Source organism: Panthera leo, chromosome B2 (assembly GCF_018350215.1).
Source record: "Panthera leo isolate Ple1 chromosome B2, P.leo_Ple1_pat1.1, whole genome shotgun sequence".
Taxonomy (NCBI): domain Eukaryota; kingdom Metazoa; phylum Chordata; class Mammalia; order Carnivora; family Felidae; genus Panthera; species Panthera leo.
Genome location: NC_056683.1, coordinates 32,820,863 through 32,844,203, shown reverse-complemented (window position 1 = coordinate 32,844,203; position 23,341 = coordinate 32,820,863). Strand labels below are relative to the sequence as shown.

The 23,341-nt window shown below is 40.7% G+C and overlaps 1 protein-coding gene across 2 annotated transcripts in view; it reads left to right on the top strand.

Moving 5' to 3' along the window:
• Window positions 1-23,341, top strand: part of LOC122219799 (diphosphoinositol polyphosphate phosphohydrolase 1) — a 133,227-nt gene that overhangs the window by 96,618 nt on the left and 13,268 nt on the right. For both annotated transcript variants that reach the window (XM_042938494.1, XM_042938495.1), the window contains exon 3: window positions 20,238-20,282. In XM_042938494.1, coding sequence (XP_042794428.1) covers window positions 20,238-20,282 — 45 coding nt within the window. The remainder of the gene's footprint in view (window positions 1-20,237; window positions 20,283-23,341) is intronic.

Below are 23,341 nucleotides of genomic sequence, written 5' to 3'. Positions count from 1 at the left end.
GGAAGATTCTGTTGACATATCCTCAAGTCGACGGACTCTTTCCTCAGTTATGTTTAGTCTACTGATGAACCAATCAACGGCATTCTTCATTTCTGTTAACAGTGTCTTTAAACTTTAGCATTACTTTTTGATTCATTCTTAGAATTTCAGTGTCTCTGGGGAGCCTGGGTGGCTCAGTTGGTTGAGCATCTGACTTCGGCTCAGGTCATGATCTCGCAGTTCGTGAGTTGGAGCCCCACCTCGAGCCCTGTGTTGACAGCTCAGAGCCTGGAGCCTGCTTCAGATTCTGTGTCTCCCCCTCTCTCTGCCCCTTCCCTGCTCATACTCTGTCTCTCTCTCAAAAATGAAAAAATGTCAAAAAAAAATTAAAAAGAAGTTCAGTGTCTCTGTTTATAGTACCCATTGGTTCTTTTTCTATTAGAACCTTTAACATATTAATCATAGTTGTTTTACATTTATGGCCTGTTAATTTCAGCATTCCTGCCATATCTCAGTCTGGTTCTGATGCTTATTCTTTATCTTCAAACTGTGTTTTTTCCTTTTAGTGTGGCTTGTAATTTTTTTAAATTTATTTTTTATTTAATTTATTTAAAAAAAATTTTTAAAGATGTTTTATTTATTTTTGAGAGAGAGAGAGTGCGAGTGGGGAGGGACAGAGAGAGAGGGAGACACAGAATCTGAAACAGGCTCCAGGCTCCGAGCTGGAGCCCGACGCAGGTCTTGAACTCACGAACCGTGAGATCATGACCCGAGATGAAGTCAGACGCTTAACCAGCTGAGCCACCCAGGCGCCCCTGCCTTAGTAATGTTTTGTTGAAAGCTGAATATGATGTACCAGATAAAAGGAATTCTGGTAAACAGGACTTCAGTAATATGGTGGTTAGTTGTGCAAGGAAGGGAAGAAGTCTATAGTCCTGTGATTAGGTCTCAGTCTTTTAGTGAGCAAGCCTGTGCCTTTGGGCTGTGAACTTCATAAATTCTTCTCTGTATTTCCAGCTCTTCTTCACCTCTCCTCCCCACCCCCACTTTAGGTGGGACTGGATGACTGGAGGGTGCTGGAATTGGATATTACCCTTCCTCCCCATTGGCTAGGCTCTGAAAAAAAACCAATACATTAGCCTCTGGTAAAATATTTTCTCTTATAGTCAGGCTTTGTTAAGAACAGAATGCTCTGGAGTATTTGAAAACGGCTGTTTTTTCCTCTCCCTAGAAGCAAGAGGGAGGTACCTGGAGGTAAAAACACAAAAGTATGGTGGGGCTTCCCCACTGAAGTTTTTGATTCTCAGACTTGTCTATTGAGCCTCTCGCAATCCATCAATTACAGTTTAGGTTTTCCTTCCCCACCCTCTCGCACTCCCATTGGTTCCCTTGGTGGCTTCTGCTCCTGTAAGTTGTGACCTTCTGTATTCGCCTGTCTCTCCAATTTTGGAGGCAGTGGTTTGCCCTTTTACTTCACTTTTGCAAAAAATCTAAGAAGAGTTGTTAATTTTTCAGTTTGTTCAGTTTTTTTTGTTGTTGTTAGGACAGAGTGGCAGTTTCTAAGCTCCTTATATACTGGACCAGAAACTAAAATTCCTTTTCAAGTAGCATATTTGAACAAGTATTTATTTTTGTAAGCAAACAAAATAGTCCACCCACAAACACACACAATCTAAAAGACAAAAACTAATATCTACTATTGCACAACTCTCATTTTGTTTAAATTTTTAACTTTAGGTATAGATTATCATTATTGTTAAGATACTATTCTTTAAAATACAAAAAGTTATTATCTGGGGCACCTGGGTGGCTCAATCAGTTAAGTATCCAACTCCTAATTTTGGCTCAGGTCATGATCTCACCATTCATGGATTCGAGCCCTGCACTGGGCTCTGCTCTGACAGCATGGAGCCTGCTTGAGATTCTCTCTCTCCCTTCTCTCTGTCCTTCCCTCACTTGTGTGCACACATATACTCTCAAAATAAATAAATAAACTTAAAAAAAAAAAGTTACCAGCTGTGATATTGAAAACAACAATATCAACAATAATTTAAATTTAAGGCCAGGGTGCTTGGGTGGCTCAGTTGGTTAAGCATCTGACTTCAGCTCAGGTCATGATCTCACAGTCTGTGGGTTTAAGCCCCTTGTCGTGCTCTGGGCTGACAGCTTGGAACCTGGAGTCTGCTTGGGATTCTGGTCTCCCTCTCTTTCTGCCCCTCCCCCACTGCTCTCTCTCTCTCTTTTTCTGTCTCTCTCAAAAATATAAATAAACATTAACCATTTTTAAATTTAGGGGCACCTGGGTGGCTCAGTTGGTTAAGCGTCCGATTTTGGCTCAGGTCATGATCTCACGGCTTGTGAGTTGAAGCCCCACGTCAGGCTCTGTGCTGGCAGCTCAGAGCCTGGAGCCCGCTTCAGGTTCTTTGTCTCCCTCTCTCTGTGGCCCTCCCCTGGCTTGTGCGCTTGCTCTCTCTCTCTCTCTCTCTCTCAAAAATAAATAAACAAAAATTTTAAATTAAAAAATGTTTTTAATTTAATGTCAATGAATTTTACTGCTATCATTGATCACACCTCTTTTTCCCCTTTCTTTCTCTCTTCATGTATTCCCCTTTGTGTGTTTTTTCCCCTCGTCTGTTATTGGTTGACTACAGCATACTGGGTAACTACTTTTAAGAAAAGTAAAGAGTGTTATGTGTTTTAAAATTTTTTTTCACACTTGAATGTTTTGCCTAATTATAGATTCCTTGAAAAGTAATCTTTTTCCTTAGGACTGTTGACTTCAAGCATTTGGTGTTGTAGAGGAAAAGTCTGGTATCAAATTATTTTTGCCCTGTGTAAATGCATGAAAACTTTCATCTATACTGAAACTCAGAAATGTCACTGGAGTCTGTCCCATATTTGATGAGCTCTTTTGATAGGAAGGTTTGTGTCTTTCCTTAGCTTCAGGAACTTTTCCTCTTTTTTTCTTTAATTATTGTCCCACCTTCATCACTTTTATTTTCTTTTGCTGAAACTTCTCTTTTATATTGTATTCCTGTATCCTTTTTATAGTTTTGATCTCCACATGTTTACCTGTGTGCTCGGAGAATTCCTCAAACTTTGGCCTTCCAAATCTCTACTTTTCTGTTGTATTCAATTAGCTATCCATTGCCTTCTCTGGGACTATTGGTATGTAATAATAATGGTGATGTTATTTAGGATTTTTTTTTCTGTTTTCACCTTGCTCCCTATTTGTGATAGCCTGCCATTGGTTTAGAACTGTAATGTCTTCTTCAATCTTAGTGAATAAGAATTCAGTTTTTCTTATGATAACTGTTTGTTGAATTGTCAGATTGGTTCCCCTTTTGTTTTGAACTACTGCCTTTTCCTATATTTGACTTTTGTCTGAGTGCTCATTCTTAGACTGAACTCTGAGTTTGTTTCGTAGTTGTAACTGAAATAAATACTTCCGGTAATGATGGATGTTTTCATTAGGGACAGTCTCTTTTTGATGTTTCTCTCTGTTTTTCTCCAGCTCATCTGCCCTCAGCAGTCATCCACCCTCTACCAGCCTGCCAAGCTTGCTCCTTATACCTGATTGGTCTGGCGGGGCCCCTGTTCCCATACACTGCAGAATTAAAGTTCCGCTGATGGTTCATTCCCTGCTTTGTGCATGCAGAGTTTAGTAAGACTGTGTGTGTGTGTTTGTGTGTCAGGGGCAATTGCAGGGAGTGTCAAGGGGCTGGAGTAGAAGATTCCTTTACTTTCTTCATAGGCTTCATCTGTCCGTGATGCTTTTCCATTTGCTCCATTCTTGCCTGCCCAGTCGTCCGCTGAGATTCAAAGTTCCATGTGTGTTGGTTGTTATGGAAGGAAATTAAGACTATGAGAGTCAATATATGGGCACAGACCTGTCCATCTAAGAATGTTTCTTTTTTTTTTTTTTTTTTTTTTTTTAATGTTTATTTTGAGAGAGAGGGAGAGCACAAGTGGGGAAGGGCAGAGAGACAGGAAGAGAGAGAATCCTAAACAGGCTCTGCACTGATTAAGCAGGCCCTGCACTATCAGTGCAGAGCCTGACACGGGGTTTGAACTCATGAACCGTGAGATCATGACCTGAGCCAAAATCAAGTCGGACACTCAACCAACTGAGCCACTTGGGCACCCCTAAGAATTTTGCCTTTTTTTAAGATAGACTTTTCCCCTGAGTTCTAAAATTGTGTCAGAATAATATTTTTGTGTGGTCCATGGCTTAAAAATGAAATAGAACTGGAACACTTAGAAAGAAAAGAAACATTCCTTAAGTAATTCCCTAAGGAAGAGCACACACTAAGTAATATCTTATTGTTTGCCTTATACTTTCATTGTCTCACTGAGGGTTTTGCCCTTCTACTGAATTTTTTTTTTATTTAAAAAAATTTTTTAATGTTTATTCATTTTTGAGAGAGAGACAGAGCATGAGCGAGGGAGGGTCAGAGAGAGAGGGAGACACAGAATCCGAAAAAGGGTCTAGGCTCCAAGCTGTCAGCACAGAGCCCGATATGGGGCTCGGAACTCATGAGCTGAAGTCAGCACTTAACCAACTGAGCCACCCAGGTGCCGCTACCTAGTGAATGTTTTATATCAGCAGTCACATTTTTAAGTTCTAAAATGCCATTTTTATTCTTGGTTGCTTTTGCATACATTTTGTTCTTTTTTGGGATGCCACAGCCTCTCAAATTTCTTTAAAGATAATAACTAATTTTCTCTAAGTTTTCTTTTCTTTTCTTTTTTTTTTTTTTTTTTTTTTTTTTTTTTTTTGACTAGAGCTAGTTTTCATTTGCTCATTTTGATTTTTCCTTCCTTTTGATGATGCTCCTTGGATGTTGGGTGATCCGTGGGTGTCCTGTCCCAGTTAGGACTGAGTCAGTTAGGACTGAGTCAGTAGCAGCACTGAATGGGAGATTTGTGTAAAGAGGGACCTGGAGGGAAGTGGGGCTGTCTTACCAGGAGCCAGCTAAAAGAATGCCACAATAGGTGGACTCTATTTGGGGGATATTTATGGATATATATGCTACAGTAGTTCTTCCTGTTTCTGTTTTTCTGCTTGGATTAGAGTTGTCTAGGTGATAGATGCCTGGCTCCAGGCCATTCTCCATGTGTGGGGATGGCTGTTTGGTATGTAGACATTCAACTTTCAGGACCCCTTCTCACTTCCACCCTGGGTTCCTGCCATACGCTATCCTGGAACCTCTCCAGAGTCTGGAAGCTGAGCTACTTTTTTTGCTTTTCTTCATCTTTCCAACCCTCACTTATCACTTTGCATATTCTTGGAATTTTTTTTAATGTTTATTTTTGAGAGAGAGGGAGGGAGGGAATGAGCAGGGGAGGGGGAGAGGGAGAGGGAGAGGGAGAGGGAGAGGGAGAGAGAGAGAGAGAGAGAGAGAGAGAGAATGAATATCCCAAACAGGCTCCACGCCATCAGTGCAGAGCCTGATGTGGGGCTCAAACTCATGAACAGTGAGATCATGACCTGAGTCAAAATCAAGAGTCGAATGCTTAACCAACTGAGCCACCCAGGCGCCCCTGGAATTTTCTTTAAAATCTCCTTTCTTCCGATAGCCACTTTCTAGTCTCACTTTGATTTTAATGAGGTCTCAGGAAGAAGAGATAATATACTTAGTCTACTACTGTATTTTTTTAAGTTAAAAAAAATTTTTTAGAGTTATATCTGTTTTTTTCCTTGACTCTTAAGTGATGTTATGTTTTTTCTTACATAATCTCTACATCCGATATGGGGCTCGAACTCACAACCCCAAGATCAAGAGTTGCACGCTCCAGGCGCCCATAAATATTTTTGTTTCTCTAAGAGGCTAAAGACAGATTTCTTGCTTTTAGTAGATTAAAAAAAAATCTAAGTAGGTCATGATTTTTAAAATTCAGCCACCCTTATATATGATTTAGCTCAAACACTAGCCACTTTTTAAAAGAACCCACTCTTTAGTCACAGAATTGAAATTTTATTTATTATTATTTATTTTAAACTGATTAAGAGTGGGTGCCTGGGTGGCTTGGTCGGTCGAGCGTCCAACTTCGGCTCAGGTCATGATCTCGTGGTTTGTGGGTTTGAGCCTTGTCTGGGGCTCTGTGCTGACAGCTCAGAGCCTGGAGCCTGCTTCAGATTCTGTCTCTCTCTCTCTCTCTCTCTCTCTCTCTCTCTCTCTCTGTCCTTTCCCCTCTCATGTTCTCTCTCTCTCTCTCTCTCTCTCCCTCTCAAAAAAAAACATTAAAAAATTTTTAACTTACTAAGAGAACCTAAAGGTTAGCCCTCTTTTACTGCAAATAACTCCTAAATTATGTTTTAATCATTGTTTTTAAAAACTAGAATAAAAGAAATCTCTTGACTCAATCTATCTGTTTACATTATCACATACAATTGCATTCTACCCATTGATGAATAGTTAATTCATTGGCTTAGTGAAGAGATTAGAATCTGCCCTGTTAGAGAATATAGTACTGTATTTAAGCTGGTTTGTGTTGGAGCCCTGAATAGAAGCTGAATTGCTGGGAGAGGAGCCAGTAGCCTTCTGCTAAATGAATGGAGTCCAGATGACTCTTCCAAACCAGTTGTACTTGCTTTCCTATCCAGCTTCACATTCCAGGAAAGGATTTTTACTCATTAGGAGGTATATCCACAGCGTACTTTCCATTGACTCCAATACCATCCACACTGGCTTTGGCAAATACTAAATGCAATTCTTGCCTCTGGAGGCTCCATAATCTTTAAACCACCAACAGCCACTGGACCTGGGTAGGTCTAACTGACCTGGCTGAGGTGCCACTTCACCAGCTTCCTCCTAATTCAGTGAACTTACAGATGCCAGCTGCCTAGCATTGAGCTTGCTACACAAATAAATTTAAGGACTCTGATTCTGATTCACCTTCAAGAGACCCCATGTGGCTCAGAAAAAGCTATGCTTCCAGGTTAAATATCACAATAAATGTAACTTGGTTATACTTTAGACTTACTCATTAATAGGCACAAACTTGTATTAAAAAGAAAATAAAACTTGTCATATGTTTTCAAACACAGTAATACTAAATGACTAAGAATGAAGGGATGGTAAAAGGTGTATCCGGCAAATACTAATCAAAAGAAAACTTGGATAGTAATTACAGTATTAAACAAAATAGAATGTAGGTGAAAAGCATTTAGGAGGGACAAGAGGGACATTTAATATTGATAAAAGAGACGGTCTATCAAGATATACAGTGGTCATGAACTTAGGTGCACCTACCAGACTTCATCTATATAAATCAAAATTGGCAGAGTTAGGGGGAAAAGTTGACAAATCTATAGCCATATTGAAGACTTTAAAACATCTCATCTAGAAACTGATAGAAAAGGCTACAAACAGTAGGAAAAATAGAAAGATTGAGTGATACCGTTAGCAAGGTTGATCAAACAGTTATATATGGAGAGAGAACCTTGCTTTCAACAAAGAATATGTAATTTTTTTCAAGCACACATGGAAGAATTATAAAATTCCAGCTATATAGTAAGCTATAAACAAAGTATTAAAAATTCTAGAGCAGCAATAATATAGACCACAGATCTTCCTCAACCTATGATGGGGTCATATCCTGATAAACCCCCTCATAAATAGAAAATGCTTTTAATACACTTAACCTCTTGAACATCATGTAGCTTAGCCTAGCCTACCTTAAACATGCTTAGAACCCTTACATTATAGCGTACTGTTGGGCAAAATCATCTCCTACACAGCCTATTTTATTTTATTTTAAATGTTTTTATTTTATTTTTGAGAGAGAGGGAGACACAGAATGTGAAGCAAACCCCAGGCTGTGAACTGTCAGCGCAGAGCCTGATGCAGGGCTCGAACTCACGGACTGTGAGATCATGACCTGAGCGGAAGTCAGATGTTTAACCAACTGAGCTACCCAGGCGCCCCCTACAAAGCCGATTTTATAATAAAGTGTTGAATATCTCATGTAATTTATTGAATACTGGATTGAAAGTGAAAAACAGAATGGTTAAATGGGTACAGAATGGTGTGAGTGGTTGGTTGTTCACCCTCATGGAGCTGAGGCTCACTGTTTCTGTCTAGCATGACAAGAGACTATCATACCACATATCGCTAACCAGGAAAAGATCAAAATTCAAGGTACAGTTTCTACAGAATGTGTATCACTTTTGCACCATCATCATCGAAAACTCCTAAGTCAGACCATCATAAGTTAGGGACCGTCTGTATATATACTCTGACACATGCAGTAAGATTAGAAATTAACAATAAAGCCAGCTTGACAGAGAAACATGAATTTGGAAACAGAAAAAAAATGTTCTAAATAATTCTTGAGTTGAACCACAAATCACAATAAAACTTAGTAAATAGAGCCGAGCAAATTGAAAGCACTTCACATCATGACTTATTGGGTACAGCTCATTCAGTTCTTTGAGCCAAAGAGGCTTTTATTGGAAAGCAAAATAGACATTAAGTAAACTAAGCAATCGATTCAAGAAGCCAAAAACAAAAACAAAACAAAAACACAGGATATACTCAACCTAAGAGGATGGAAATAACCAGGAAAAAAGGGCAGAAATTAATAGAGGAAAATAGACATGATCAACAGAACCAAAAGTGGGTTACTTTTATTTTTGTAATAAAATAGACCTTTTGCAGGACTTGTAAAGGAAATGAGAAAAGGCACCAAGTAAAAACAAAATAAGAAATAACCATAGAATATAATAGAGTCTTTTAAGAGAATGCTACATAGAGCCATTAACACAAAAATTTGAAAACTTTGATAAAAATTTTCTAGAAGTTACCCCAATTTACTTAAAAATTAGAAAATCTTTATATACATTATTAATTTTTACCCAAATTGTTATCCACCCCACCAACAAAAAAATACTAAGACTAATTGAACTTTGCCAAAATTTCCAAAATTACGTTTTTTTCTCTTAACTATTTCAGAAAGGAATAACTACACCTCATAAGACTATTATAATCTTGATCAGTAATCAGCAAACTTTTCTGTAAAAGGCCAGATAATAAATACTTTAGACTTTAGAAGCCATATGGTATCTGTCACCAAATATCCAATTCTGCTGTCATAACATGAATGAGCCATACACAGTACTTAACATGAGTGAGCATGGCTATGTTCCAATGCAAGTTTATTTATAGAAATCGATGGCAGGGGGCGCCTGGGTGGCTCAGTCCATAAGGCGTCTAACTTTGGTTCAGGTCATTATCTCGCAGTTTGTGGGTTAGGGCCCCATGTTGGGCTCTGTGCTGACACCTCAGAGCCTGGAGCCTGCTTTGGATTCTTTGTCTCCTCCTCTCTCTGCCCCTCCCATGCTCATGCTTTGTCTCTCTCTGTCTCTCTCTGTCTCAATAATAAATAAACGTTAAAAAAAAAATTTTTTTTAAATCAATGGCAGGATAGATTTGTTGGCCCATGGGTTATAGTTTGCTGGCCCCCGATCTTAATAATTAAAAGTAGAAAGAAGGCAGCTCTTTCTGTCCACGGGTCCTGTCCCTGTCCCTGTACTTTAATAAAACCACCCTCTTGCACCGGAAAAAAAAAAAGAAAAGAAAAAAAAGTAGAAAGGAGCAATAAATTCTCACTTATGAACTTGGATACAAAAATCCCAAGCAAAATAAGAGCAAATAGAATCTAAAGCTCTCTCAAGATACCACACAACTAAATTATCCCAAGAGTACAAGTCTTAGAAAATACATTTATGTAATTTACTTCATTAAGAGATTAAAATTATCATCTCAGTAAATGAGGAAAAATTATTAAAATTCAATATCCAGGGGCGCCTGGCTGGCTCAGTCAGCAGAGCATGCAACTCTGATCTTGGGTCGTGAGTTCAAGCCCCACATTAAGGGGTAGATTGTGCTTAAAAAATTTTTTTAAATCTTTAAGATAAAATTTGGGATCCATTCATCTTGAAAGTTATTAGCAAACTAAAAATAAAAGGAAGCTCCTTAACCTGATAGAATGTCTAATAAAACCTGTGGTAAGCTTTATATTTTGAAACGGTCAGTGTTCCCAACAGACAGGGAAAAGGCAGTTATGTTTGCTATAAGGCTACCATTTAATATTGAACTGAGGTCCTAGCCACTGAAGTAAGACAGAAATAAATACAAATTACAAATATTCCAAAGGAAGCTGCAGGGGTGCCCGAGTGGCTCAGTCGGTTAAGCGTCTGACTCTTGAGTTCAGCTCAGGTTATAATCTCACAGTTCAGTTTCTCGTCAGGCTCTGCGCTCTCTCTCCCTCTCTCTCTTCTCCATTCCCCACTCGTGCGTGCATGCTGTCTCTCAAGTAATAAACTTTAAGAAAAAAAAGCAAAATTGTCATTATTTGAAGATGATGTCATTGTTAACTTAAAAAACCAAAGGAACACAACAGAAACTAGTAGATCTAGTAAGAGCATTTAGAAAGGTTGTAAAACATAAGATTAATATGCGGAAACCAGCAGTGTTTCTTTAAAAACAGTAATTGATTAGAAAATGTGTGACTTTTAGGGGTGCCCGGGTGGCTCAGTTGGTTAAGCCTCAGACTTCAGCTCAGGTCATGATCTCATGGTTTGTGGGTTTGAGCCCCACGTCGGGCTCTGTGCTGACAGCTCAGAGCCTGGAGCCTGTTTCGGATTCTGTATCTCCCTCTCTCTGCCCCTCCCCTGCTCTCATGCGTGCCTTCTCTCTCTCCCTCATAAATAAGTAAACATTTAAAAATTTTAATTAAAAAAGGAATTATGTAACTTTTAATATAGGATTCATAGCAATAAAACTAGACTAAAATGTCTTGCTGTAGACTAATAGAGTACAGGGCCTTTACAATAAAAATAATAAAACCTTCTGTTGAAGGAATGAAAAAAGACATAAGTAAAGGGAGAGATACAGTCTGTTCTTGGATGAGAAGACTACATACTATAAAGGTATTTCTCAATAATTAATCTAAAAATTCAATGATAAAACATCCCAAAAGGATTTTTCAGAGATCTGAAAAACTGATTTTTGAAATTTATATGGAAGAATAAAGGTACCAAAATGGCTTTGAAGTTTTTGAAAAAGAACGGAGGATAAAGCTGTATTAATTAAAACCATGTGATATTAGTATATAAATTAATAACTAGATTAGTAAAATAGAATGATCTGTATGGGTCTATTCTGGAGTATCCAGACTACTGGCTATTGGGGAATAAATTCCCCTATTAATTTCGGTGGATCATATTATAAAACTCTTCAAACTAGGGACGCCTGGGTGGCTCACTTGGTTGGGGGTCCGACTCTTGGTTTCAGCTCGGGTCAGAATCTTATAGTATGTTGGTTCAAGCCCCACATTGGGCTCTGTGCTAACAAGCAGAGCCTGCTTGGGATTTTCTCTCTCTCTCTCTCTCTCTCTCTCTCTCTCTCTCTGCCTTTCCCTGCTCTCTGTTTCTCTCTCTCAAAATAAATAAACTTGAAAAAACTTCAGAATGTTAGAAAAAATGTGGGAGACTAAAAGAATACTAAACAGGCAAAAGGAAAAGATAAGCAAAATCAGCAATATCTAATAAAACATGTTTAGCAAAGGACATGAGAAACGAAGATAGAAGTAAGTCAGAGAAAGACAAATACCGTATGATTTCACTCATATATAGAATTAAATAACAAAGGGCAAAAAGAGAGAGAGACAAACCAAGAAACAGACTCATAACTGTAGAGAACAAACAGGTAGTTATCAGAAGGGGGGTGGGAGGGTGGGGAAATAGGTGATGGGCATTAAGGAATACACTTAGTGTGATGAGCACTGAGTAACATATAGAATTGTTGAATCACTGTATTGTACACTTAAAACTAATATAACACTGTATGCTAACTATACTGGAATTGAAATTGAAAAACAATAAAATTTTTAAAAAATGAAGTTAAAGGACAAGTGTCAGATTGGGAGCATATATTTACCACAGAGATTAAGTGTTAAAAAGATATAATTTCTGGGGTGCCTGGGTGGCTCAGTCAGTTGAGCATCCGACTCTTGATTTCAGCTTGGGTCATGATCCCAGGGTTGTGAGATTGAGTTCTATGCTGTGCATGGGGTCTGCTTGGGATTCTCTCTCTCTCTCTCTCTCTCTCTCTCTCTCTCTCTCTCTTCCCCTCTTCCCCTCTTCCTCTCTCCGCTGCTCATGTGCTCACTCTTGCTCTCAAATAAAAAATTTTTTAAATATGTAATTTCTGAAGATCACTGCAATCAAATAAGAAAAATGGATAAACAGTATGAATTTCCAGAAGAAATTTAAATGCCCACTAAACAGGAAAAAGTACACAGAAAACTTACGCAATATAATTTCATATTCATTATGTTGACTTTAAAAGGCTGACAACAAAAACCATCCTCTTGTTAAAGAGGAACAAAGTGATGAGAACTGGTACATTGCCTGTGTACTCGAATATACCAGGTAGTTATTGCCATATAAGAAACTATCCCAAAACTCAATGGCTTAAATTAGTTAAGTATTGATTATTACAGGGGCGCCTGGGTGGCTTAATCAGTTGAGTGTCCAACTTCAGCTCAGGTCATGATCTCACAGCTTGTGGGTTTGAGCCCGACATCGGGCTCTGCGCTGACGGCTTGGAGCCTGGAGCCCGCTTCGGATTCTGTGTCTCCCTCTCTCTGCCCCTAACCCACTCACATTCTGTGTCTGTCTCGCTCAAAAATAAACAAACATTAAAAAAAATTTTTTTTAAAGTATTGATTATTAGACACAGACCCATGGGTCTGCTTCTAGTGTCTCCTCCGATGTCTGTGGCCAGCTCTGGGTCGAGTAGGCAGCTCTGCTGGTTTTAGCTGGGCTCTCACAGTGGGAGGTTAGCTGGCTCTAGGCTGCTTTGGAACACCCTCAGCTGAGACAGGCCTTTCATTTTTTTTTTTTTTTTTTTTTTGTTTGTTTATTTTTGAGAGAGACAGAGACGGAGTGTGAGCAAGGGAAGGGCAGAGAGAGAGGGAGACAGATTCCGGAACAGGCTCCAGGTTCTGAGCTGTCAGCACAGAGCCCGGCACGGGGCTCGAACTCACAAACCGCGAGATCATGACCTGAGCATGACGCTTAACCAACTGAGCCACCCAGGTGCCCCTTTCGTTCTTTAGGAGAGTAGCTCTCGTGGTGATGGCAGAGTTCCAAGAGAAAAAGTAGAAACTGCGAGACCTGTTGAGGCCTAGGCTTGGAACTGGTATGCCATCCTTTTGCATTCTGTCGGCCAAAGCAAGTCATAAGGCCAGCCTTGTATAGGAGTAGGTTAATAGATTCTGTCTCCTGATAGGAAGAGCTGTAAAATTACATTTCAAAGGATGTGGATGCAGGAAGAGGTGGGGAATTGCACTCATTTCTGCCACTGATGTACTGCTTAGAAGAACTTGATAATATGTGGGAAAATTGGAGGTACCTATCATATGATCCAGAAACTCCCATACCTGGTAGGTAGCAAGGATATCTACAAGAAAGGTTTTGGGTTTGTTTTTGTTTTTTTGTTAAAGTGTTTTTCATAATAGCAGGGCTAAATGTCTAGCAACAAGTAAATGGATTAATTGTGGCAAATTTCTAAAGTAGAATACTGTTCAACAACTAAAATGAATTAACTAGATCTGTATGTTTCAATATAGCTAAGCCTCAGAATCATGATAGTGTGAGGGGGAAAGGTTGCAGAAGATACTATCTTTTTTTTTTTTTTTTTTTTTTTTTTAAGAGAGAGCAGGCACACATTTGGGGGGTGGGGGGCGGGCAGAGAGAGAGAGAGAAATCTCAAGCAGACTCTGTGTCCAATGTGGAGCCCAGCGGGGCTTAATCCCACAATCCTGGGACTGTGACCTGAGCCAAAATCAAGAATCAGGCCCTCAACCAACTGAGCCACCCAGTTGCCCCTACCCTAATCTTTTTTTTTAATTGAGTAAAGAAACATGCAGAAAACACGATTTACCATGAATAGTGGGTATATACCTAAGTAGTACAAGTATAAAGACATGCAGGAGAATGATAAACACCAAATTCAGGTCAGTAGCTACCTCTGAGGGCTGGGGAGTACCCAAGGGGCCTTGGTTGTACCAGCAGTTTTATTTGTTTCTTTAAAAAAAATACACAAAATGATACATTACCATTATTATTTTATTTACTTTTTTGATGTTTGAAATATTTCATTTAAAAAACAAAACAGGGGCACCTCGGTGGCTCAGTTGGTTAAGCGGCCAACTCTTGATTTCAGCTCCCGTCGTAATCTCATGGTCGTGAGATCAAGCCCTGCGTTGGGCTCCTCACTGGGCATGGAGGCTGCTTAAGATTCTCTCTCCCCCTCTCTCCGCCCCTCCTCTTTCTCTCAGAAACAAAATACTCTGGGATGGGATATCACTGGACTTAGTACAGTGGCTTCCCATCTACTTTCATCTGTCTTCACTGTGATTCTTTCCTTCCGTAATTTAAGTTTGGCAGGTACCAGAAAGGTATGTGCATTAAGACAATATATTTGGGTTCATGGGTTTCCTCATACAGACACTTGCATTAGAGTTGCTCCCCTGAGCTCCTTTTGGGTCTGGGTTTATTGCTTTAATAGAGCAAGCTTTTCTACCACATTGCCCTTGAATGTTCAGAATCTTCCTCTGAGAGCTACCTTCTAAATCAAAGGAAGTAGCAGGAAGCGTGCTGATTCAGGACCACAATACCTGACTAAAAAAGGGGCTTCAGCCATACTGGTAATTTTTCTCACGTGAGAAGTTCAGAAGTTGGACATTTCCCTCATTGCTTCAGCAGTTCAGCCACCTCAGGACTTTGGTTCTATTCTCATCGATTCTCATTGATTCTCTTGCCCTCCCCCTTACAATCACAAGATGACTGACCGTAGCAGCTCCAAGTTTCAGGTCCCCGCTTCACAAGCAAGGTGTAGGGTTTCTTTTTGTGTAGCTCTTTTTATCATGGTGGGAAATCTTTCCCATAAGCCCCAAGGGACATCTTCTCAGAAGCCATTGACCCAGAAGTGGGTCACGGCACACCTGGACCTGTCACTGCAGAGGGGAGCGGAACTCCCTTCGCCATACCGGGAGGGCCACAGCCCTCATCTGAACGGGATCTGAGTCTTACTGGCAGCCAAGTGGAAGGAATGTCTGTGGGTTAGACATCCATCATGTCTGCCAGAATGTCCGCCTTACAGTGAAAAATAACTTTCGGAAGGTGACGATCCGCTTTGTACCCCCCCAAACTAACAACAAAGCCAGACCATTTTAGGGGCATTCTCAAAGGCCCATCCATGCTAGTGCCTCTGCCTGAGTGTCGTGTACACACTCGGAGAGCTTACTAGAAGGAAAGATGGGATCCCTGGAGTCAACCTGGTTGGTACTTCCAATCTCAATAAAACACCCCACAGGGAAAAAAGACATTTGTGGGTTTTTTTTTTTCTTTTTTCTTTTTAAAAAGTAGGCAGTTGGACGCCTGGTGGCTCAGTCCGTTAAGCATCCTACTTCAGCTCAGGTCAGCGTCTCACGGTTTGGGGGTTCAAGCCCCACATTGGGCTGTCAGCACAGAGCCCGCTTTAGATCCTCTGTCCCTTTCTCTCTCTGCCCCTCCCCTGCTTGTGCTCGCTTGCTGTCTCTCATAAATAAATATTTTTAAAAGAGGGTTTTCATTTTTTTTAACTAATTTGTTTATTTTGAGAGAGAAAGAGAGGGAGAGAGACAGAGAGAGGGAGAAAGAGAATCCCAAGCAGACTCCGCACCATCAGCGCAGAGCCCAGTGTGGGGCTCGAACTCAGAACCGTGAGATCATGACCTGAACCAAAAACCGAGTTGGACGCCCAACCTGAGCCACCCAGGCGCCCAATAAACATTTTTTAAAAATTAAAAAGTAGGCAGTTGCTCAAATTATTTATGTTATCTAGACCTAAAGTGCTAGAATTGATGTTTTATACTTTGAAGTTCAAGGAACCACTTGCCTGCATATGGTTGAATAGCGAAGGGCAATAGAGACTTTATTTAGAATTCTTACTACTAGCTAAGATGGGCTTTTAAATAAAGACTCTGCCTCTGGATTAGGGGCTTTTGACATGTGGATTGGAATTATAACTGCTTTTATATGATTTTAAGAAGAACAGGTTCATGCCAGCACGGACTAGACCAAACTTACATATGCCCCGAATCAGATCTATCCCCAATGTCTGAGCCAACTCTCTGTCTCATGTGACCCTGACACCTACCCCAACTCGCAGGCAAGAATCATGTGAGAGATAAAAATAACTCTCTCCTGTTGCTTGTGGCAGCAGTTGAGTGGGAGCTAGCTCAGAGTTAATTGGACTATGGAGAATCGTGAAAACGTTAAATAGTTGCAGTGAACTCTGTCTTGAAGGACCTTTGCCTCTGAGGAATCTCCCTCTTGCTCAGCACTGTGACTTTAAAGAACTGAAATCCTCTTTCTTACTAGAGAGGCACCTCCTCTTAAGGAAACTGCTGAATCTCAATTTAGAAGCTGGTAAACATAAGAACATTCCTTTGCTTTTCACCGTAGAATCACTGGTAGGATCACCTTAGAATTCTCCAAAGTGGGGGCACCTGAGTCGCTCAGTTGGTTAAGCGTCTGACTCTTGGCTTTTTGGCTCAGGTCATGATCTCATGGTTTGGTGAGTTCAAGCCCTGTGTCAGGCTCTGCACCGGGGGCATGGAGCCTGCTTGGGATTCTCTCTCTCCTTTTCTCTGTCTCTCCCCCACTCACACTGTCTCTGTCTCTCTCAAATAAATAAAATAAAATAAAACTTGAAAAAGAATTTTCCAAAGTAGATCCCTTAAATATTGGTATAAAACTGGAAACACAGAGACAAATAAAGCTATTGTTAATTTCTACAACTTGACAGTTAATTAGAAGTGAAGAGAAATGTCACTGAAATTTAACTGTCCAGATGGCAGCATTATGTAATTTACACTAACCTTGATAAGAAAGCATCTGTTTTGGGGCGCCTTGGGTAACTCAGTTGGTTAAGCATCCAACTCTTAATCTCGGCTCAAGTCATGATCTCATGGTTTGTGAGGTCTAGCTCCATGTCAGGCTCTGTGCTGACAGTGTGGAGCTTGCTTGAGATTCTCTCGCTCCCTCTCTGCCCCTCTCCTGCTCGTGCATGCATATGCACATGCTCTCTGTGTCTCTCTCAAAACAAATAAGAATTTTTAAAAATGCATCTGCTTTATAAAGAAAACTGTTTTTGTGTTTTTTCCAACTGCCTATGGCACAGTAAATCATAGATATATGTTGGTATTGAATGCAGAAGATACTGTTAAAAGTTTTAAATAAATTATATTGAGTTGTCATAATATTAAATTAGTCGTTGAAGGTCAGTTGAAGGTCATTTTCTAAACTTTTGGTTTCTTTAAGAAAAAAAATTAGGGGCACTTGGGTGGCTCAGTTAAGCATCTGACTCTTGATCTCAGCTCAGGTCTTACTCTCAGGGTCCAAGCCCCACATTGGGCTCTGCGCCAGGCATAAAGCCTACTTTAAAAAATAGGGGCACCTGGGTGGCTCAGTCGGTTGGGCGTCCGACTTTGGCTCAGGTCATGATCTCACAGTTCATGGGTTTGAGCCCCACGTCGGGTTCTGTGCTGACAGCTCAGAGCCTGGAGCCTGCTTCAGGTTCTGTGTCTCCCTCTCTCTGCCCTTCCCCTGTTCACACTCTGTCTCTGTTTCAAAAATAAATAAACATTAAAAAAAATGTTTTTAATAAAAAATAATTGAACCGTTAGAACTACTGAAGAGAACTCTTTCTCTACTTTGTGGAAGAGCAATGTGAATGATGGCCTGTGTGAACCTCTGTGAATCTCCTTACCCCCCTTCCTTCCCTACCAGCCTGACAGCCTTGCCCTTAGTCCCTATCAGTGGGGACCTGTCACTGTGCAGGAGCACTGCTAAATTGATCTGAGCTTTTGGGCTGCCTGGGATCAGGGTACAGAATTGGCTTTCTAGCCTAAACTGGCCTGCCATCTTGTCCCACTTGTTCAGGCAGCTTCATTGGTTAATTCATGAAGTACAATCTAACTTCTTAGCTCGCCGTGGAGTGCAGTTATCTCTAAAAATGTAGAGAATCGGTTTAGTAGCACCTGGCTGGCTCAGTCAGTGGAGCATGTAACTCTTGATCTTGGGGTTGTGAGTTTGAGCCCTACACTGGATGTGGAAATTACTTTAAAAAAAATAATATATTTTTTAAAAGGTGGTTTTTTGGGTTTTTTTTGTTTTTTTTAATGTAGAGAATCAGTTTAAATAAGAAAGGGTAGACGTTTCTATTTGAGTAGACTCAAAAGCCACAGAGGGGAAAGAATGGGTAGGAACTGAAACAAGCATGTTGGCAAGAGAAAGGAAAAGGATTCTTTGGCACATAAATAGCAAAAATTAATTTCAAAGTATAACCTACCTAGGAGTCTCGCCTTTAAATTGGCTTCTATTGTTTTTATTACTAAATATCTCTAGAGAACTTTTAGAGCACTCATTTTAAAATTTTGTTCATTCTCTACAAACTTAATGAGCACCTAATTTTTAGTTTATTGTACAAATAACATGGCAGTGGTAATAGGAAATAAGTTACAGCATTCCCCAGGCATTTCCAGAGATTTCTCCTTCCCTTATTATCTCTCCCCACTTCTGCCCCTAGAATAGACAGATAAAAAAAATATAAAAAGCAAAAGCTAAAAAGACACAGCCTGGCTCAAAAGCAAGGTGGACACCATATCCACAGATCAGAAACAGTAGAAGTGCTGAATATCATGGAAGAGCTGCAGCCGGCCTGGCCTTGGGTGCTCAGACCCCTTGCAGTCGGGGGAGCCCAAGTTCCCAACGGAAAGGATACCAGGAGCTGAGACTTCCAGTTTGAAAAAAAATTTTTCATTTTTTAAAAGTTTTAAAAATTTTTTATTTTTATTTTATTTTTGAGAGAGAGAGAGAGAGAGAGAGAGAGCGAGCGCAAGTAGAGGATGGGCAGAGAGAGAGGGAGACACAGAATCCAAAGCAGGTTCCAGGCTCTGAGCTGTCAGCACAGAGCCCGATGCGGGGCTCGAACTCACGGACCATGAGATCATGACCCGAGCTGAAGTTGGACGCTTAACCGACTGAGCCACCCAGGCGCCCCAGGAGCTGAGTCTTTTAGAAAGATGTGGGCCTGCGTAGAGAGGGGACACAGACCCAGTGCACACTACAAGATGGAGCCAAACCACCCCCTAATTCCATGACTCTGCCTGTGGTATTCCCTGTGTCACCTTGGAGCAGGAGCCTTAAACTGTCACTTTAAGACCAAGCTTTGGAGAGCTTGGTGAAAGCAGCCTCACAAGGAAGCTCTTCACTAATTGGAATATAAATTTACTTGAGATGAAGTGAATTTTATAGCATGGCCTGACAAGAAACTTCAGTTCAGGGTATTCCAAATTAAAGAAAGAATAACTTCCGTTTTAAAAGAACAAAAAAATCATGGAAACAAAGGCATACATAATGGAAACAGATACATAAAGAACAGGTAGAAATGAGTAAAATCAAATGACTAGGGATGGGACAGTTCTAGTTTAGATTCAGTTGAAAAGAAAATTAAGTAATTGGAATAGACTGAAAAATTTACCTATGATGCATCAGAAAATCTTTTAAAAAATACCAGAGGGCCAGTGGAAGATACAGAGTATATAAAGGCCTGCCACTGTGTAAAGTTGCCCCCTCCCTGTCACTGTTCTGTTCGTCACCTTGTCCTGCGCATCTCTGTCAATACCTGTCACTAGCAGAATCACCACATTTGTGTATTTGTTGATTTACTCTTCACCGAGTTTCTATACAGTATGCGCTCTGTTTGGGGCATACTGTATAAAGACAGCCAAGAATAAGTAAGATAAGGATCTTGCTCTCGTGGGTCTTATGTTCTAGCCTATTCATCACCATACCTCTGACACATACACTGTTATCTGGCTCAAATTAGCATTCAGTGTATTTGTTAAGTGAATGGATTCATTAATGAAGTAATTAATCTCTCAAAATACCTTCTGTGTGCCTTCATGGCCTTGATTATCTGCTGTGTTTGGCCAGCTTTGCAGTGGGGAGAGAGACGGGGAGGAGAGGAGAGAAATCCTCCCTCCCCAGAGTACACCCTGCTCTTACCAGTCTGTGACACACAGGAAATACAGGTGACCTCCAGAAACCTGGAGTTCGCCTAACGTGTGTCCTCTTCAGAATGAGACCAGCAGTGTGAACAGTATTAATGTGTTAATTTTTCTTTTTCACTTTCCAGGCTGGAGTAAAAGGGACATTGGGAAGATTAGTTGGAATTTTTGAGGTAAGTCAGTTAAAATCTTTGGTGCAGTTGGTATCATATTAGTAACCATATTGTGTTATGTATGTGTGTGTGTATGTATACACACACACACACACAATGTATATATATACATACACACATATACACACATACACACACACACATATATATACATACATGTATACATGTATATATACATACATATCTTTGTCTTAGTCCATTTAGGCTGCTATAACAAAACAGTGGCTTATAAACAATAGAAATTGATTCCTTACAGTTCTGGAGGTTAGGAAGTCCCAAGATCAAGGCACCAGCAGATTCAGTGTCTGGTGAGAACCACTTCCTGGTTCATAGTTACAGTTTCTCCTGCTATCCGAAAGTAGGGTGTTTGTATGCAACCTTTTGTAAGTTGAAGTGATAAGAAGTGAATAAGCAATTTATATGCAGACTTTTTTTTAGCATTTCCAGAACCAAAACAGTACCTCTCTCAGGCTTTTCTCATACCTCAGGACACATCTTGTTAACGGACTGGCAAAGTAAATCAAGATAAAGCACAGATGCTCACAGCCTCATTTCAAAGCCTTGGCGGCTTGATGAGGAAGTGCCGAGTGTCGCTCCCGGGGAAGGAGTTTGGGGGTGCCGCTCCCCACGTTCCAGATGTGCACTGCTGCTCTCATGGCTCGCTGCAACATAAATGCTAAATGGTGGTTTTGCTTTTCACCTCTATTTTATAAAAGCAAAACTCCTCTTCGGATTTCTTTCAGTTAGCAGAAACGGGTACTAATGTAGGTCTTCCGTAAAAGTGAAGCGTCATACCTAGAACTTTTGAAAAGCAGCACATTCCAGTAGCTGTCTCTCCACATGTTCTCACATGGCAAAAGAGGGAAGGTTGCTCGCTGGGGTCTCTATCATGGCACCAATCCCATTTGTGAGGGTCAGCGCTCCTCACCTGATCCCCTCCCAAAGGCCCTCTCCTAATGCTATCCCATTGGGAATTAGGATTTGAGCCTCTGAATTGTGGGGGGGCATAAACATTCAGTCCGTTATAGTCTCAATCTAGCATAGATGCTGTCTTTGTTTCACTGACTTTTCAAAACAAAGCAGCACCAGCAGAGAATAACTTGCTTTCTTCTTTAAACTCCCATAGTCTCCTCCAAACAAATAGCGTTATTTGTAAGTGCAGGCATACCTCAGAGATACTGCAGGTTCAGTTCCACACCACTGCAATAAAGCAAATATTGTGATAAAGCAGGTCAAATGTTTCTTTGTTTTTGGTCAGTGCATATAAAAGTTGTATTTACACAATACTGTAGTCTGTGAAGTGTATACATACACTTAGAGTACCTATGTTAACATATATACCTTTATTTAAAAATACTTTATTGCTGGGGCACCTGGGTAGCTCAGTCGGTTAAACGTCTGACTCTTAGTTTCAGCTCAGGTCATGATCTCACGGTTTGTGAGTTCGATCCCTGCATTAGGCTTTGTACTGGCAGCATGGAGCCTGCTTGGGATTCTCTCTCTCTCTGCCTCTCCCCGACCCACACGCACACGTGTGCTCTTTCTCTCTCTAAATAAATAAACTTCAAACCCTTTATTGCTAAAAAATGCTAACCATTGTGAGCTTTCATCAAGTTAAGTTATAATCTTTTTGCTGGTGGAGGGTCTTGCCTCCATGTTGATGGCTGCTGACTGATCCAGGGTCATGGTTGCTGAGAGTTGGGGTGGCTGTGGCAATGCCTTAAAATAAGTTTGCTGCATCGATCAACTCTTCCTTTCATGAACAGTATCTGTGTAGCAGGCAATGCTCTTTGTTAGCATTTTACCCACAGTAGAACTTCTTTCAAAATTGGAGTCAGTCCTCTCAAACCCTGCCACTGCTTTATCAACTACATTTATGGAATACTCTGAATCTTCTGTTATCATTTCAACAGTCTTCATAGCATCTTCACCAGGGGTAGATTCCATCTCAAGAAATCACCTTCTTTGCTCATCCACGAGAAGCAACCCCTCATCTGTTAAAGTTTGATACGAGCTGGGCAGTCCTGGGTGGCTCAGTCAGTTAAGTGTCTGACTTCGGCTCAGGTCACAGTCTCGCGGTTTGTGAGTTCGAACCCCACATCGGGCTGTGCACTAGTGGTGTGGAGCCTGCTTGGGATTCTCTCTGCCCCATCCCCACTTGCGCTCTCTCTCTCAAAATAAATAAATAAATGGGACACCTGGGTGGCTCAGTCAGTTAAGCGTCCTACTTCGGCTCAGGTCATGATCTCACAGTTTGTGAGTTCCAGCCCCACATCGGGCTCTCTGCTCACACTCTGAGCCTGGAGCCTGCTTTGGCTTCTGTGTCTCCCTCTCTCTCTGCCCCTCCCCTGCTCTCACTCTGTCTCTGTCTCTGTCTGTCTCTCTCTAATTAATTAATTAATTAATTAAAAAATTAAAGAAATAAAGAAGATGTTTAAATAAATAAGTAAAGTTTAAAAAAAAGTTACGGGGCGCCTGGGTGGCTCCGTCGGTTAAGCATCCGACTTCAGCTCAGGTCATGATCTCATGGTGCGTGAGTTCGAGCCCTGCGTCGGGCTCTGTGCTGCCAGCTCAGAGCCTGGAGCCTGTTTCAGATTCTGTGTCTCCCTCCCTCTCTGCCCCTCCCCTGTTCATGCTCTCTCTCTCTGTCTCAAAAATAAATAAACGTTAAAAAAATTAAAAAAATTTTTAAAAAAAGTTTGATAATGAACTTGCAGCAGCTCAGTCCCATCTTCAAACTCCACTTCTGATTCTAGTTCTCTTGCTGTGTCCACCATATCTTCAGTTATTTCCTCCACTGAAGTCTTGAACCCCTCAAAGTCCTTCACAAAGGTTGGAGTCAACTTCTTCCAAACTCCTGTTAATGTTGGTATTTTTACCTTTTTCCATGAATTACCAGTGTCCTCAAGGGCATCTAGAATGGTGAATCCTTTCCGGAAGGTTTCCAGTTTACTTTGGCCAGATCCATCAGAGGAATCACTATCTATGGCAGCTGTAGCCTTATGAAATGTATTTCTTAAATAGTAAGGCTTGAAAGTTGAAGTCGCTCCTTGACCCAT